Source organism: Bufo bufo, chromosome 5, assembly GCF_905171765.1.
Source record: "Bufo bufo chromosome 5, aBufBuf1.1, whole genome shotgun sequence".
Taxonomy (NCBI): domain Eukaryota; kingdom Metazoa; phylum Chordata; class Amphibia; order Anura; family Bufonidae; genus Bufo; species Bufo bufo.
The window spans coordinates 177,070,256-177,089,010 of NC_053393.1; the positions used below are offsets into that span (position 1 = coordinate 177,070,256).

Sequence of the window (18,755 nt, forward strand, 5' to 3'; positions counted from 1 at the left end):
AACCACTATAAGGGACAGGATTTTAGACTGCTTCAGACACTGTTGGAAAATATACTCTCTTATACAGGTTTCTAAGCTTTTTACTCCTTACTTGACAAGGGGCTTGGCTTCTGGGAGAAAGGGGTCCGGTTTTTTGAGAAGGTGTCATGGCCTGAATGCACCACCATGGGCAAAAAGTAGAAGTAAAACTACGCCAACTTAAAGGTGGTGTAAGCTTAGAGTAGGCAGTGTTTTTGGTGCATAGTTGTGTTTTGTTAGTTTTTTTGTTTTTTTTGGGGGGGGGGGGGGGGGTTTTGGGGCATGGACAAAACGGATAGAATTCTAACGGAAATCTGGCGCAGGATTTAAGATACTTAAAATTTTTATAGTTTCATGGGCCAGAATATAAAATTTGTTTAATATTGACAACCTATCCTCAGGATAGTTCATCAACATCAGATCGACAGGGATCCTACTCCCAGCACCGCTACTGATCAGCTGTCTGAAGGGGTAGCTGATCAGTGCTTATTCCTCTTCAAAATTACAACTGATTTGTCCCAATCACTTGAATGGGATGGGGCAGTTGTAATTACAAGGTGATGAGCTGGTAATATTAATCTACTGCACGACCCCGGTGATTTGTGCAAAATGAGACAGTAAATCTGCCCCTCTTCAACCACTTCCCGACCACCCATAAACTGTAAACGTCCCGGGGGTTGGGTTTCATCTTTGAATGAACATTTATAGATCGCAGCTCCACGCTAATCATGCAGCTGCTGTGCCTTCTAGATCGCTGAATACACAGTGCTCAGCGCTTCCTGTCCCAACCCAGCGGTCATGTAATCGCCAGGAGACTGCAGGAGCTGTTGGGTCATCCTGAGATCTCGATCAGCCCTGCATTGAGGCTTTACAGTGTGGTATACCGCTGCACAGCCTAACTGGGGGTTGTATTGATATCAGCCCCAGTTACAGGGGAAATCAATAGTGTAAAAAAAAAAAAAAGTGATGTTAAATGTCCCCCAGAGGGCTTGTATGACCTTATTGGGGACACAACGTAAATAAAATAAAAAGGAATTTTCTAAAAATGAAAAAATAACAGTTTAACATGTAAAAAAAAAATGCCCTTTTCCCCAATTGTCATTTTAAAATTTGTTAAAAATAGACATATTTTGTATCACTGCATCCGTAACGACCAACTCTATAAGAATATTACATGATCAATCCCACACGGTGTTAAAAAAAATAAGTAAAAATTATGCCAGAACAGCATATTTTTTGTCACCTTGCCTCCCAAAAAACATATCAAGCGACCAAAAAGTCTTGTGTACCCCAAAATGGTACCAATAAAAAGCATTACCTCATCCCGCAAAAAACGAGCCCTAATTCAAGACCATAGCCAGAAAATGAAAAAAATTATAATAAAAAAATATATATATAGCTCTAAGAGAGTGGCAACACAAAAACATGTTTTTTTTTTCGAAAAATGCTCTTATTGTGTAAAAAATAAATAAAAAAATATCACATGATCTGCTCCATGAAGTGAAAAAGGATGCCAAAACAGCTTTTTTTTGTCACCTCACCTCCCTAAAGACTCAATTAAGGTCAATTAAGTAATCTAAAAATCTTATGTACTTGAAAAATGGTATCGATAAAAAGTACAGTCTGTCCTGCAAAAAAGCCCTCAGACATCTACATTGGCAGAAAAATAAAAATGTTATGGACGTTAGAATATGGCAATGCAAAATATAACAGATTTTTTATAAAAAGGGATTTTATTATGCAAAAGTAGTAAAACAGGAAAAAAACTTAATTTGGTATTGCTATAATCGTAACAATCTGCGGAATAGTTATCATATCATGTATACCAAATGATGAACCTCAGAAAAAATTTAAATGTTGCCCACCTCCCAAAAAAAGAGATACGGTAATCAGAAAGCTAAATGCACCCCAAAATGGTGCCAATATAAACTACAGCTTGCCCCGCAAAAAATACCGTAAGTCCTCACACAGCAAAGTCAATAAAAAAATAAGGAAAAGTTATAGCCTTTAAAAACCATTTCAGTAAATCCCATGTTAGGAAATCCAGATGCTGTTCCTTTCTCTCTGTGCCTTGGCGTATCCCCAAACAGCAGTTTATGACCACAAATGGGGTATTATTGTATTCAGGACAAAAAAGGGTAGCAAATTGGGAGGTGATATTCTCCTGTTATCCCTTGTAAAAATGAAAGTTTTGTTAAAAGTAATCTTTTATTTTAGTAGCCAAGTGTTATAAATTCTATGAAATGCCTGTTGGATCAAGTGCTCAATGCACCCCTTCAAAATTCCTTGGGTGGTGTAGTTTCCAAAATGTGGTCACTTTTGGGGGGTCTGCACTGTAGGGGCACCTCAGAGTATCTTCAAATGCAACATGGTACTAAAAAAAATATTCCAGCAAAATCTGCACTTCAAAAACAAAATGGCGCTCCTTTCCATTCTTAGCACTGCCGTGTGCCCATGCAGCACTTTACGATTATATATGTGGAGTATTTATGTAAACTGGAGAATCGGGGTAATAATTACTGAGGTTTGTTTTGTTGTTAACCCTTGATTTGTTAGAGGAAAAAATAGATAAAAATGGAAAATCTGCAAGATTTCACCTCCATTTTGCTTAAATTTTTGTGGAATACCTAAAGGGCTAGGGTACTTTCACATTAGGCTACTTTCACACTGGCGTTTCTGGGTCCGCTTGTGAGATCCGTTTCAAGGCTCTCACAAGCGGCCCAAAACGGATCAGTTCAGCCCCAATGCATTCTGAATGGATAAGGATCCGTTCAGAATGCATCAGTTTGGCTCCGTTCCGCCTCCATTTCGCTCTGGAGGTGGACACCAAAACGCTGCTTGCAGCCTGGCGATGCGGAGCCAAACTGATCCGTCCTGACTTACAATGTAAGTCAATGGGGACGGATCCATTTACACTGTGACACAATATGGTGCAATTGTAAACGGATCCGTCCCCCATTGACTTTCAATGTAAGTCAGGACGGATCCATTTGACTTAGGCCTCATGCACACAACCGTTGTTTGCTTCCGCGTCCGTTCTGCCGATTTTAGCATTTCAGGTGCGGACCCATTCATTTCTATGGAGCCGTTGAAAATGCGGATAGTGCACAGTTTGCCATCCGCGTCCGTGGTTCCAGACCGTCAAAAAAAAAAAAACATGTCCTATTATTTCCGCCGAAAACGGTTCGCGGACCCATTCAAGTCAATGGGACCGCTAAAAAACACGGAGGCACACAAGATTGTCGTCCGCGTCTGTTTTATTCCTATCATTGGCATGGCAAACCTGTCTTCGACTTTTTTTTACATTCCTTTATGTCTGGTGGTCCTCCAAAAATAAAGGAAGACAAACGGATCACGGAACAACAGAACCCCATTTTACGGAACACAACAACGGTCGTGTGCATGAGGCCTTACACTTAATAGACTGTGAATGGAGAGAAATCCGTTCAGGATGTCTTCAGTTCAGTCTTTTTGCCTTTTCAGGATGGAGATAATACCCCGGAACACCTGCCAGAATGCCGGATTCGGCATTTTTTCCCATTGACATGCATTAATGACAGATCCGGCCCTGGGTGTTCCGGCAAAACTGATCAGTTTTTGCGGTCTGCGCATGTGAAAAATGTGAAAAAAAATAAATGCCGGATCCGTTTTTTCGGATGACAACGGAGAGACAGATCAGGCATTGCAATGCATTTGTCAGACGGATCAGGATCCTGATCCGTCTGACAAATGTTATCAGTTTGCATACATTTTGACGGAATCCTCTGCCGCAAGTGTGAAAGTACCCATTTCTAAAATCTGTTTTGAATAGTTTGAGGGGTGTCGTTTTTAAAATGGCTTTATATTATGTCAGTTCCTCAAAGTGACTTCAGAACTGAAATGGTCTATAAAAAATGTATTGAAAAAAAAATTGCTTCTAAACCTAACACCCTAAAAAAAAAAAAAAAAAAAAACTTTACAAAAATGATGCCAACATAAAGTAGACATATGGTAAATGTTACTATTTTATGAGGTATCTGTCTTAAAAGCAGAGAAATTCAAATTTATGAAATAGGGAATTTTTCCCCATTTTTGATGCATTTTGGATTTTTAAAAAAAATATGTAAAAATAAAACAAATTGGCTCAAATTTACCATTAACATGACGTACAATGTGTCACAAAAGACGATCTAAAAATGGCTTGGACAAATAAACACATTCTAAAGTTATTACCACATAAAGGGACTCATGTCAGATTTGCAAAATTAGGCCTGGTCAGGAAAAGGGTAAATGGGCTGGTCTGGAAGTGGTTACTAAAAAGCACAGCTGCAATTCTGCTTTAACTTCTAGGACATGTCTATGGTATGGTTTTACTTGTTAAAGTGAGTATAATTTTCAGATCTTTCTCCTTTTCATTTGTGGATATATATATATATATAGCCGGAGTTCTAATAAACAGTTTATAACTAGAGCCCCCATTCTCTAGTTGTTTTTGTCTCCATTTAGTAGATTGCTATATTATATGACTCTGTTGCCACCTACTGGTATGTTTTGGTAATAGGTTTCATGGGCAATTTTATAACTTTTTTTTTTTTCCCCCTATGTAATCCCCCTCCATTCAAATCCCCTAATCGCAGTATATATTGCTCTTCTTCCACTGCAAAGACCACCTGACAGACCGCGTGCTCTACAGTACCAAATGACACCTCACAGATCCGCTATTTGTACGTGCAGCTATTTTCTTCTTGGATATTAGGCTACTTTCACACGGGCGTTCGGGTGTCCGCTCGTGAGCTCCGTTTGAAGGGGCTCACAAGCGGCCCCGAACGCATCCGTCTGGCCCTAATGCATTCTCAGTGGAGGCGGATCCGCTGAGAATGCATCCGCCTGCCTCAGTGAGAATGCATCCGCTGCTTGCAGCGTTCGGGTGTCCGCCTGGCCGTGCGGAGGTGAGCGGATCCGTCCAGACTTATAATGGAAGTCAATGGGGACGGATCCGCTTGAAGATGACACCATATGGCTCAATCTTCAAGCGGATCTTCAATGTAAAGTCTGAACGGATCCGCTCAGGCTACTTTCTGACTTAGAAAATTTTCTAAGTTATAATGCAGACGGATCCGTTCTGAACGGATGCAAACGTCTGCATTATCGGAGCGGATCCGTCTGATGAAACATCAGACGGATCCGCTCCGAACGCTCGTGTGAAAGTAGCCTTAAATATTAGAGACATTGTCAGTAGAGTGTAAATAAAGGGGTACTATTAGGTGAGAAAGTGAGGGTTACTGTCTGACATCTTGCACGTCATAATTTGCATATAGAAGAAGAATTTGCATGTACAGAGTAATATCGCCAATATTGTACAGGTTAATATACCAGCTTCTTTTCTTAGCTTGTAGGAGGGTTCACTTGCTTGTCTACCAGCTTCTAACCTTGGTGCCCTCTAGTGAACCCTGTACAAGCCGGGATCTAGGATCTAGGATCTACTCATTTATATATGGTCATTGTGCTTCCTTTTGGTCAACAAGATGAAAAAAATGAATGGATAATAAGCACTGCTTGGGTCAGAACCTGCATGTCTTGTAGCAGGCACTTCATTCATGCTGAATAGCCAAGACTGGAAGCAGCCCTTAGTGCTCTGTTCATATTGAACGCTGCAGATCCTGCAGGAGAAGGGTTGAATCTCAATAGTCAATCCAAAAAACAGCAAAAACACTTGAGCAGTGCATTTTTGCAAATTTTTTTAACTTTTGTCATGCTGCCTAAAGATTTGGCTTATACGATAAGAAAGAAAGGCAAAGGACTGTAATGAGGGGGAACAAAACAATAGTATGCATGGTGCTGGAGTGTGACCAGGATACCTGAAGAAGAGCTGTGGGAATAATCTACCCAACTTTTACCTTCAAAGCAGCCTGCTACTTTAACAGTGACCCCCACCCGCCCCCCACAAAGACCTCCGCAGTGGGGCATTATTATCTTTAACAGTATATAAAACCCCACAGAATTAGTATACACTTAAGGTCATGTGAGTTACATCAGCCTCTACAACAACGTTGGCTAAGTGTCGCAATCGAACTCCTATTAATTCACACATAAGCTGTCATACTAAGAATGTCCTTTGTTGCCTATAGCAACCAATCAGAGCGCATATTAATGACCTGTAGCAAAATAGAAGCTGAGCTGTGATTGGTTGCTATATGCAACCTGATGAATATCCAGGCTAACCGCCACAATAGCCAACAGACAATGGCTCCTGGAGTTTGGTGGTTAGGTTACTAAGCTTTTTTTTTGGGGGGCAAATAATTGAAATGGGTGGGATGAAAATTTCCACTCAAACATATTCTATAATGTTCCCCGGGTCATAGGAGGCAGCTGCAAAAATGTCATGATTGTAAATGCGGCTTCCTTTAGTTGACACATACATACATACATACATACATACACTCAGCTATCTATATATATATATATATATATATATATATATATATATAATTACTCTAGGACTATATACAGCAGGGGTGGGAAACCTTTTTGGTGCCGAGGGCCATTTGACTGCTATATTTGGTAAAACATATAAGTGACTTAGGGGTAAATTGCAGAAATTGCGCTTCAATTTAAAAAAAAAATCTATAGAGCTGTATTTTTACAGCACAAAATGGCACCTACATTATATATTACAAATAGTACAGGCGCCATCAGACCCTCCCTCCATTAGCCTCAGATCAGCCCCAATCAGACCTCAGACATTTAAAATAATTTAATAAAATAAACTTACCTCTCCAGCTCTAGACGGCGCTGCCACTTGGCAGATTCACTTACGCTCCCTTGCCGCCTTCTTCCCGCCGTGCTGTACCGTGACCTGACAGCGCACAGCGTCAGGTCATAGTGCGCGTCTACGTGCTGAATTTCATGTACAACTTCAGCTGTCCTGATTTGATGGAGGCCTCGGTTTCTTCGTGTTTGCAACAGAGCCAGTTTGCCATTTCTGAACCAGACTCTGAATACAACGTTTAGCTGGTGATTTTGTTCCTGGATGCTTGTCGGCAAAAGGTCTCCTGCGTTACCCTAATCGATCTGATTCGCACATAGCCTTCATCAATCACTATTCACTGTTCCAGGGAGAACACCATCTTTTTGACAGAATAGGCCACTTTTATCAAACTGAATAATACATCACTTAGTTGCCCACAGCAACCAATCAGACAGAGTTACTATTAGGCAGTTTGATTTGGAGATATTGGAGGTGGGCTATTTTTTCGTGGGCCACCCTGTATATAATGATTGTACTCCACATACCACTGTAGGGTTGTATATGAAATGATGTGCTGCCATCAGGCAGCTCTGTCCTATTGTTCTAAACTGTGTTCTATTGTATTTTTGCATTGGGCTAACCTACCACCAATGTTGGCTGTTTGCTGATCTTGCCTACTCTTGTTGACCCTTCTTGCTACCAGTTTAGATCCACCTTCAATGTGAGGTCACTTTTTTTTCAGGGTAACTTTCGATTCCCAATCTAGCCCCGCAGGAATGGAGCCGAAATACAAAAGATGAGCAAATCTTCCCATTAGAGTTTTCTCTGTATTTGTTCCACTACTGGTTTTGGCCTGCTGGTGAAAAGTCCACAGACATGAATGTGGACTTACTCAACTTTTTAGGGTGCTGGCAATCTACATTTATTTTTTTAGGTTAGCTAAAAACCTGCATGAAAAAAACAGCACACAGCGCATGCCGCAATATAAAAAAAAGGCAAGGGACAAAATCATGCAAGGAAACTGGCTGCGTTTTTTTAATAAAAATAAATAAATTAAAAAAAGACAGAGCAACATTTATCAATAATAGTGTAAAGTAAAACTGATTTAGTTGCTCATAGCAAACAATCAGATTCCACCTTTCATTTTCCAAAGGAGCTCTAAGAAAATAAAAGATGGAATCTAATTGGTTGCTGTGGGCAACTAAGCCGGCTTTCCTTTACACCAATTTTGCTAAGTCTCCTACTTTCACACTTGCAGCGGAGGATTCCGGCAGGTAGTTCCATCACCGGAACTGCCTGCCGGATCCGTCAAAAGTATGCAAACTGATCCGTCTGACAATGCATTGAAATGCCGGATCTATTTTTTCGGTGTCATCAAAACGTATCCGGCATTTATTTATTTTTTTCACATTTTTTTGCGGTCTGAGCAAGCGCAGATCGCAAAAACTGATCCGTTTTGCAGGAACACTCGGGGCCGGGATTAATGCATTTCAATAAGAAAAAATGTAAGTGTTCTGGAATTTTGGACGGAGAGAAAATCTTAGCATGCTGCGGTATTATCTCCGTCCTGAAAAGGCAAAAAGATGAAGACATCCTGAGGCATCCTGAACGGATTGCTCTCCATTCAGAATGCATTAGGATAAAACTGATCAGTTCATTTCCAGTATTGAGCCCCTAGGATGGAACTCAATGCCGGAAAAGAATAACGTTAGTGTGAAATACACCAACTTTGTCCATCCCCCCCCCATTCTTTAAAATGAATGGGTCTGAGAGAATAACAAACTGCACGTGGATGCCACCCGTGTGTGGTCTGTGTTCACTATCCTAAACATGGACAAGTTTGCGATTGGCCATTTGGAGGAAGTCTTATAGGGGTCGTCCATTCTCACTTGACCTGCAGCGTCAGAGCTTGCCACTTCTTGGATGTGCTGTGGGCAGAAGCCTTCATTGTGAATGTCGGTACAGGCAAGTGGCGCTGTGATTACGTCATCTTTCCGCTTGCCTGTATGAGCATCAGTTCACATGCTCTGCAGCTCTACTTCACATTCTCTCCCATTGAAAGCAATCGAGGTGCAGGATTGCACCCCTACCAATAGCTGCAACTACTGGAGAGCGGCAAAGGTCCTAGAGCTCGCCTGAGCTCCAAACTGTAAGTTTTACGTACAAGGGAAGAAGAATGTGACGCACAGCCATTTCCTTCATTAGAGTTTTCCGGCTAGTAGCACTGGTATATGATTTGGGTAATTTGTAGGGTATGATATAATTGATGTACTGGTGTCCCTGCTCCTCCCTGGGAATTCCTGTGCAGTGTATGTTCACAGCACATACCTATTGACACTACTAGTTGTCAGCACTCCTGTTTCAAAAGTATTCATAGCAGGGAGAGGAAGGAAATAAACACGTTAAGCTAGCTGTAGGCAACGTACCGTAATTTAGTCATATACTGCCACATAGATATGGTGGCACCACCACAGTGGCCAGATGTTACATTGCATGCAGGACTTTCGTCTCCGCTCAAAAATCATGTTCTGAGCGGACACCGAACGGACCCCATTATAGTCTATGGGGTCTTTAGGCTCTGTTACGCTCAGTTAGGTCTCAGTTATCTGCAGAATCCGCCCTTTCCGTTCTGCTCCTCAACAGAGTCGGAGAACGGAAAGGAGAAACGGTGATGTGAAAGGAGGCTTACACAGAACAATCGAAAACTGCAGTTTTTAGGGCTCAAACTTTTTTGCTGATCGTAGATTTTTTTTACCCAATTTTCCTGTTTGACTTCAGTAGTTTATTGCAAACTGCTATGACAGTAATGCAATGTAGTCTGCCATCGACATGTAGGTACTGTACATATTCTAACACTGTCTTTCATGTATTCTTGACAAGAACTACCATGCCATTGCCACCTTGTGTGAATTTGTCCTTATCTCAGCAGTTTTTGTCCATCGCAATCGGCAACCAGCTTGTGGGTGACATTCAGATGCGTGTTACGATTACATGGTAATAGTCAAACAAAATATTAAAATCTGTCTGATACATTTTAAAGGAGTTTTTCTGGAATATTAACTTTTTAAGGAAAAGCTCCTTTGAAAAGATTCTCACTTACCTGCCTCCCATCACTTCAGTCCTGCATGCTGCTCCCATTCCTCCATCTTCTGGTCCCCAGTTTGTTTTCTTTTGGCCAGTGCATGGACATGGCCACATGTGCGTTGAAAATATGATTTTTAGCAGAAAATAAGTTAAATGCAATCATAAAAAATTGACTCCAAAGGTGTACATAGCCTTTAAGGTCCATGAAGTATAGTTGTATTTTAAAAGTTATCTTCCATGATTGTCATTTATGGTGAATAAAGGGGGTTTTAACAGTTATGCTCATGTACCGGTAGTTGCTTACCTAATCTACCTCTTCCACATACTTTTTTTATTCTCTCCTGGCCCACTTTCACCTTATAAACAAATCACTTTGGTTTAATTCCATCCTGTATGTAGCACTTCCTGTTGCTGTATCCAACCAAACCCATGATGCACTTCTCCTTCCCGAACACCCAGCTGGTTTATAGCTCCTCCCACTCTGCTTGTTACATAGACACTCCCCTATCCTACTGCTGTTGCTGCTTTGACACACTCATGGACATAACACTCTGGGAAATAAGAAATCTACATGGACATGGTCATGTGACCACAGCCCTGAAATTAGGAGTAAGGCTCCATTCACACATCCGTAATAATGGACGTGTGAATGGAGCCTAAAATTACAGCTACCTTTTTATAAATGATTGTTGTAAGGGATATTGATGCAGACTAAAAACCTCTTTTAAAGGGACACTGACAGGCCCTATAAACATATTTAGATATTCATATGCTGTCATAGGTCTTATAATGTGTATGCCAATCATATAAGTGTACCCCCTGTCCGCATTTCAAACACTGTAAAATCAACTTTATATTCATAAAGTGCCCAAGGGGCGGTCTTTCTCCTGCATTTGTGCCCAGCCGCGCCCCAACTGCCGTTTCCTAGTGCCGCCGCCCAGCTTGTTATTATTCACTGCGCAGGAGACGCTGAAGCCGCTTTTCGAAGCAAAATTATTTTAATAATAATAACAGTAGTACAAAAAAATAAAAATAAAGTTGTGTTCTCATCCAAAACTGTCCATACCCAGGGTAATTTATCAGATCTGAAACCAAGTGAGGAAAGGTTGCTTTTAGATTACTTTGATTGTGCCAAGAACTAACATATGGTCCATCCTCAAACTTATTTTGGATTTCAGATGTTTTGAAAAGTATCTATAAAAGAGGGTGTGGCTAATGTGTATAATACACCGGATTTATTAGTGAGGTGCACCATTATTTTGACGTTAAATATTAGTGTGCACAAGTCAGCCAAGGGGTGGATTAAGGAAAATAAAAATGTCTAACGTATCCAGAGAGATGCTCCAAAATTGTGCTCTTTGTTAGATAGATGTCTTTTAGATATACAGCGGTTTTAGCTGTCCCCGTTCTTTGTATCCACACTATTCTGTCTATTGTATGGGCGATTGTTACGGTTTTGAGACAAGCGGGGAAGTACGAAGGGAATGAAATCCTCTGTTTAATGTAACATTGTCCTATTTATACATGTGCGGCGAGATGTAGAACAGGTACTTCAGTGTGCACAGCCATGTTTATGTAGCTCAGTTTTTGGGAGGATGTGCAACTGCAAGTATTTTTAGAACACTTGGCCTTCTTGTCTGTGTCTGTGCATGTATATGTGCATTTATCATTTCCAGCCTCTCTGCACTAAATCTGTTTTTTATAACTGTCAGCGAGATATTCCCGTCTATATAAACTCCGCAGTCCTAATTTACACCAGGGTACAAATGTTAAACTTCCACGGTCATTGAGCATCTGTTTGTTTAAAAAGAAGTGGAGCACAAAGACCCTCAGTAAGGTACGGCGCGGAGTCACTTAATCCGCAGTAGCTAAACATTTATTTGTGGTGTATCACCATAGCTTTCTATGTAGAAATCAAAGTCTTGAGAATGGAAACCCTAAAAAGAATGGTGCCGCCGCCGCCTGCCTAGTGTTTTTTTTTTGTTTTTTTTTTGTTTGTTTTTAGATACAGTAATTGCTATTCTCATTTTCTGATTAGTATTGTAGGCTGGAGAATATGATTAGAGCACATCAAGGGTTTCTCCAAACGTATCCCCTTCATACAAAAATAAAATCGGCTGCACTAGATTTTTCCATGTATGAAAGGTGTTATCCAGATCTTTTTTTTTTTTTTTTTTTTTTTTTTTTATAAGGGCTTCTGTGATATGCACTTGGCAGCTGGAGGCATTTATGTTAGTCCCATATTCGTATGTTCCCTTATTCTTATTGCTGAGAAATATGATGTTTAAATATATGCAAATGAGCCTCTAAGAGCAACGGGGGTGTTGTCGTTACTCCTGTCAGCTCTTTCTGCAGCTGCTGTAAATGCGCGCCGCTTCCTCTTCAAACAGCTAAATCGCTCAGGGCAAAGGCATTTTTAGGAGTTATGGTGACGTATCGGGCTCTCCATGGGGCTGCCAGGAAGCCCAGTGATGTCACCGTCACTGGTGGGCGGGCTTTAGCGCTGCCCTAGCCAGTAAAACGGCTAGGGCAGCCCTAAAGCCCGCCCATCAGAGTCGGTGACGTCACCAAACACACTGCCGGGCGGAAGTTTCCGCCCGGCAGTGTGTTATGATAAACAAAAGAGCCCTTGCCCTGCGCAATCTTCAGGTTACCCCGGCTCTACCATCATAATATCACATATGCTTACCACAGTCCAATTTAACTTTCCTGAGAAACCCTTAAAAATAATCCAGCAATGGCTCCTGTATAACTGTGCCTTAGAAATCCAGTTCTTCATGCGGCTGCATCCACGGCACCTAGTTATAGTTATCGTAATTACACTTTTCTTTAAAGCAGCACTTTTTGCAAACGTATAGTCTTGTGATTTCTAATCAAGTAAATTCAGCCACCATATAATGTGAGACATCCACAAAAAAAAGTTTTAATAATGTTTCTTTTTATCAACTCTGAAGCACTTAAAATGCTTATACATGATGTATTCCCTTTTAAAATCTTTTCACACATGCAAAACGTTATACATGGGTCAAGCCTTTGTGCAGTCTTTTAATGTTCTAGTCGTACATATGTATTTGTCTACCAAGCAAATGGCAAATGCTTTATGGTAAAGGGATAGTGTCTGTAGGGTTAGCGCTCAGACTTCCATATAAATCTGTAGGATTAGAACACAGAACAATGTTGTGCTGTGTAGGGTTTTTGTACATTTTAGGAGGAATATTCTTTAAAAATGAAATGGTCACGAGTGGCGCCATCTTGTGATGACTAAGTACCCTCTCCAAACTGCAGATTTGAGGGCTACATGTTAGCACATAACATGTAAACTGCCCCAGAAGTGTACTTATATAACATCTTCTTTTCCCAGAGTTGATTGTGAAGGAGGTCATGTTAGCACAATCAGCAGGGAGCACCTTATTGTATGTGATTATACAAGGTGTAGAGTTAGGTTTTTAGACCTTGAGCTTTGTCACTGCTTATACAATGAGGTAGGTTGTACTGAATGGCAAGTGTGTCTCTGTAAAGCATGCCTTTAATTGGTAGCCATGCCCTGCTTTGGAGAGGTAAAGTGTGGCTCCACTGGCACTACAGCATCTATCTAGGCCATTCTGCTGCAGGTAGACAACAGGTCTGTGTTCGCTGTTTATGGTAACCCTACTTTCTAGACTTGCACCAGATTTAAAACAGAGCCTCAGGCTGGATGATAAATGTGGTGCAAGGATAGACACTTTTGTCTTACTTTATACCAGCTGTTGGCTTACTTCAAGAAGAAATTTTACACCCAGAATTGTTGTGCAGGTTTGGAGCAAAATCTTCCATCCTGGGCCACTCCCATTCCTGGTAAGCCACACCCTGTTACAGCAAGCCACACCTCTTTCTAGAAAGCCTTAATACTTTGGCTAGATGCACCAATTTGCATAAAATTGCAGCACAGTTTACAAGGTCTAGGTTGTAAATACTTAAAGGGCATCTGTTAGCAGATTTGTACCTATGAACCTGGCTGACCTGTTGCATGTGCGCTTGGCATCTGTGTTGGTCCCATGTTCACATGTGCCCGCATTGCTGAGAAAAAGGAAATTTTAAGATATACTAATGCGCCTCTAGGAGCAATGGGGGCGTTGGCGTTAGTCCTAGAGTCTCTGCTCTCTCTGCAACTGCCGCCCCCTCTTCTCTTACAGACAGTGTAAATGTCATCACTCCTGGCCCTGACTTCTGCTAAAGTCAATTCAAGTGCAGAAGGCGGAGGAGTTGTAGTGAGCTGAGCCTCTAGGTGTAACAGCAACCCCCCTGTTTGCTCCTAAAGGTTCATTTGCATATAAATAGAAAATGAATTTTTCTTAACAATGCGGGCACATAAGAACATGGGACCAACACAGATGCAACAGGTCATCCAGTTTTTATGGGTACAAAACTGCTGACAGATGCCCTTTTAAATTGCCGTGTACACTTTTTTTCCCCCAGCTGGGGTGTCTGGTTTTATAAGGTTTACACTTGCAGGTATTAAAAGCGCAGTGTGATGTCTTGGAGTTTTGTGATAATCTTCTCCCCTCTCTGTACCAGTCTGTTAATAGTTTCTTGTATTTCTATATCATGTTTGTGTGAAGCCATGGAATTAATGGCGCTTTCAAATAAATAATGATCCCATAGGTTAGGCTACTTTCACAACGTCGGCATCCGCTATGAATGGATTTGATTGTATTATCTCTAAAATGGATCCAGCACTAAAACCGTTGTAAGTCATTAGGCGCCAGGTCCATTTTCGTTTGTTTCAGAGAAAACCGATCCGGCACCATTGACTTGCATAGTGTTTCATGTATCAGTATCCCATGACGCACACAAACGCTGCTTGCAGCATTTTTCTGTCCAGCATGAGAACGCAACGGAACTGAATGCATTCTGGTGCACTCCGTTCAGTTCAGTCCCCATTGACGATAAATGGGGACAAAACTTTAGCATTTTCCTCCTTTTTTTGACATCCTCTGACGGATCTCAATACCGGAAAGGGAAAGCGCAGATGTGAAAGTAGCCTTATTGATATTCGATTTTGGGGTTCTGGGAAACACAATGAAGAGTGAGTCCAGTCCATATGATTGTCTGATGATCTCTAGCAGCCATATGTGTTTTACAGTAGGCTGGAGCGGGATTGGTTGAAGCACAAATTTAGCAGTGTTTCATGTAATATTAAAATTGCTAATGATTCGCAGACTAAAAGCTTTCAGTTGCCATTAGCCTGTGCTTGAGACGGTTCTGAATGTGCGGCCGTTAATGGTGAGGGTGGTGTTAATTGCTGTGCTCAGAGAAGCCATACCTCTGTGTAAGGTGGGGAGCTGTGCACTGTAATATCTGACATTGGCGCAGGAAGACAGCAGTAAATCACCGCGTGGAAGGACAGTTCTCAGAGTTTACATAATTAATGGGACCCCCCTTCCCAATAGCCTCATTGTTTCCGTTTCCTCCGCTTATGTCAATGTTACTGCTCTTCCACGCTGTTTAAAGTTTTACTGTGTCAATATTTAGATACCATGACACGTGTGTATGAATTCTTACCAGATTTTACACTTTCCCACATAAATCTTGATGGTGTATCTCTGTCATTCAGGGTGGCTCTTTTGTGTTTGCGGTATGTGCATGTCCCTAATGCGATCAGGTTTGCTTGATAAAATAGCAGAGGGTAGCCGCGTTTGTGGAATTGTAATATGGAGAAAGTACATTAAAGGGGTTTTCCGGGAGTTTAATATTGATGGCCTATACTCAGGATACATAATCAATATCTGATATGTGGGCGTCCGACACGGCACCCCCACCGATCAGCTGTTTAGAGGACGACCAACTCCAGTGAGTGCTGCAGCCTCCTTAGCTCAGCAAGCACAGTACAGTCCATTGGATAGCGGCTCTGCTTGGTATGGCAGCCCAGGCCCAATCCCTTGAATGGAGGTGAGCTGTAAATAGGCCATGTGACCAATGAATGGGCCGAGACGATCCGTCTCTTCAAACAGCTGATTGGCATGTGTCAGGGCCCCCACGGATCAGATATTGATCTTGAGGATCAAACAACTGTTTTGGTTTTCTTAATGCGACAATTTTTTTAAAAAGTCACACCTGCTACCCCTCCATGCCTCCACCGGTTTGTGTATGCACAGCGGGGGAATGGTTGGGAGAGTATACACAAATTCTGGACTCTGCAGGACCAATACTATTTCTCAAAAAGTGCTCCAAGGGGGTGACGGACTCCATTTAAAGGGCATTAAAAGGCTACATTCAGCTAACTAAAAAAAAAATTGGGGAGATGGCCGCACACGGTTGCCCATCTGACTTTCTTACCTTCTAGGAGTCTTTTCACGCTGTTAGGCTCCATTCACACGTCTGCAAAATGTGTCCGCATCCTTTCCGCAATTTTGCGGAAAGGGTGCGGACCCATTCATTCTCTATGGGGACGGAATGTGCTGTCCGCATCCACATTTGCGGATCCGCACTTCCGCATCCGTGCTTCCGTTTCCGCCAAAAAATAGAACATGTCCTATTCTTGTCCGTAATTGCGGACAAGAACAGGCATATTCTATTATGTCGGCAATGTGCGGTCCGCAAAATGCGGAACGCACATTGCCGCTTTCCGTGTTTTGCGGATCCGTGACTCCGTGTATCCGCAAAACACATTGCGGACGTGTGAATGGAGCCTTACTGTCCTTGAGTACAGTACCCCAGGAATGGGGTATCTGTTAAAGGGAGGCTGTGATGGTGTCTAATAGTGGCAGGCACCCATCCCCCATAGGCTGTTATGGCTTCCATTTAATGGATACATATTTTTACAGGACGCATCTGGATGGGATAGCGTAATCTGCCTCGCTGTTTCATCCAGCAATCCTGACGTTACACCAGCTGAACAGAGGCCAAAAGGGGCCTCTGTCTGGTGAATGGAGGCCTTCTAATATATGCACGAAGAGCTTTCCCGGCACCTACACTTCTAACACAGTGAGGAAAGACAGATGCTCAGGTGCCAGGCAGTTCTTTTAAAAATCAACTTTGCACAGTCTGGCAGACATGGGCCTGGCATGTGTATTAGTTTAGATAAAGAGAAACTGTATCCGCACCCCCTTCCTCACCCACTACTGTATCTTTTTTTGTTTTGTAGGCCCCAAGCATACTTTAAATAACTTAAAGGGGGTACAACTCATGTAGTTGTAACCTCATGTACATCTTCCTCGTGCACTTATTTTCAATTTGGGGCCTTCTGACCCGTTTTCATCATTTAAACAAATCACACTGGTTTGTTTCCATCCTGTATGTAGCACTTCCTGTTGGTGTATCCCACCAAACCCATGATGCACTTCTCCTTTCTCTGACCCCGCTCCAGCACCGCCCCTAACAGCACCCAGCTAGCTCCTCCCACCCAGCTAGTTACATAGACTCTACCATATTACCGCTCCTGTTGCTGCATGGACAGGGTCATGTGACCACAGCCCAGAACGGAAAATAGGAGCCATAAATATAAAAGAAATACATTACAAAATTCAAGTCACCTTTATAAATGATTGTTTAAAAGGATGTTGAGGAAACCAGGAAAAAGCATGTGCGAGCAAGGAGGCCTATAAACCTGACTCGCTTCCACCTGAGGAACAGGCCAAAATTTTAGCAACTTATTGTAAGAGTGGAAAGCGAGCCAAAACATTTGACCCCCAAGTTAGACAATTTAAAGGCAAAGCTACCAGATACTAGCCACACGTCTGGGAATGTGATACAAGAAGTAAAAGCTGAACTTTAGCATTGTCTCTAGTTTCACATTCTTGAAATATAGTAGTGATCCTGACTGACCTAAGGGAAGGAATGTGTACTAAGATTAAATGTCAGGAATTGTGAAAAACCACATTTTTATGAATATTGCTGTAAGGTGTAAATAAATGTATAACTTCAACTGGACATTAGTGCCCGAGCCCCAGATTAACGGGTGAAGCACATTTTTGTGTGAAAAGTCTAATTATGCATTGAATGAAAACCATGAACTAATTGGGGGACATTTATCTAGACTGGTGTTCCCAGAAGCTAGCCCTGAACTCTGTGCCGGAGTGAGATACGTCTTATAGGCCATACGTGCTCCTCTGGAATTCTTGGAAAGAACATTGACCTATTGGATGGCTACCTTGTATCTGGTGGTATTAGAGGCAGAGCTTGCGAAGAGCTCCTCTGCATCCATTCTTCCCTTAATGTATTGCCGATCTTCATCTCTGGCAGTCTGTGGGCCAGAAACTGAAGTCTACAGCAACTCTAATCCCCACCCACTTTAGAAAAGTGTTGAAAAGCTCCAAAAGCCACAAATAATTGTGCAAATAAGGTGTGCACTATAATGTGCACCTCTTTTACGCCACAAGACTTGTGATGTAAAAGCTTTAGTAAATGTCCCCAATTCACCTCTATAAGTTAATATCTCGGTCTGCATGCTGTTATGTGCCACATCCTCATCCTTGGGTATGACAAGAGAACCCTGTAAGTTGTACGAAAATCCAGTTCTACAGCCTTGACCTGAAGCTGGAAACCTAATTGCTTATTTCTCATGAAATGATCACTCTTGTTCCAGTAAATAGAAAGTAACCTAACCTCTCCTGCAAGCCGTACAGTGGTGAAGGTGCAGCTCGTCATGTACAGTATTCAGTGAACGCGCTCATGTGTCCTGCACTCCTTTCACTGAAGTGCTAGAATGTATGTACAGCCTGCCACCTGGTGGGTAACCAGTGCAATGGCAGGTGTGTCTCTTTAATAGTTAAATATGAATGTGTGTCTAAACACCATTTGCATTTGAGATCCATATTTTTTTTTTCTGAATATGATATATTCACTGGTCGCAATTGATTTAAATTTTTTTATTTTTTAGCTTTCTAGAGAAAATCGACCATGTTAGGCAAAATGACTACACACCAACAGATCAGGTGAGTTGTTTTAT

General features: G+C 41.8%; 1 protein-coding gene across 2 annotated transcripts in view; it reads left to right on the forward strand.

Annotated features, from left to right (window-relative positions):
- Window positions 1-18,755, forward strand: part of GNAL (G protein subunit alpha L) — a 312,386-nt gene that overhangs the window by 272,810 nt on the left and 20,821 nt on the right. For both annotated transcript variants that reach the window (XM_040433535.1, XM_040433536.1), the window contains exon 6: window positions 18,687-18,741. In XM_040433535.1, coding sequence (XP_040289469.1) covers window positions 18,687-18,741 — 55 coding nt within the window. The remainder of the gene's footprint in view (window positions 1-18,686; window positions 18,742-18,755) is intronic.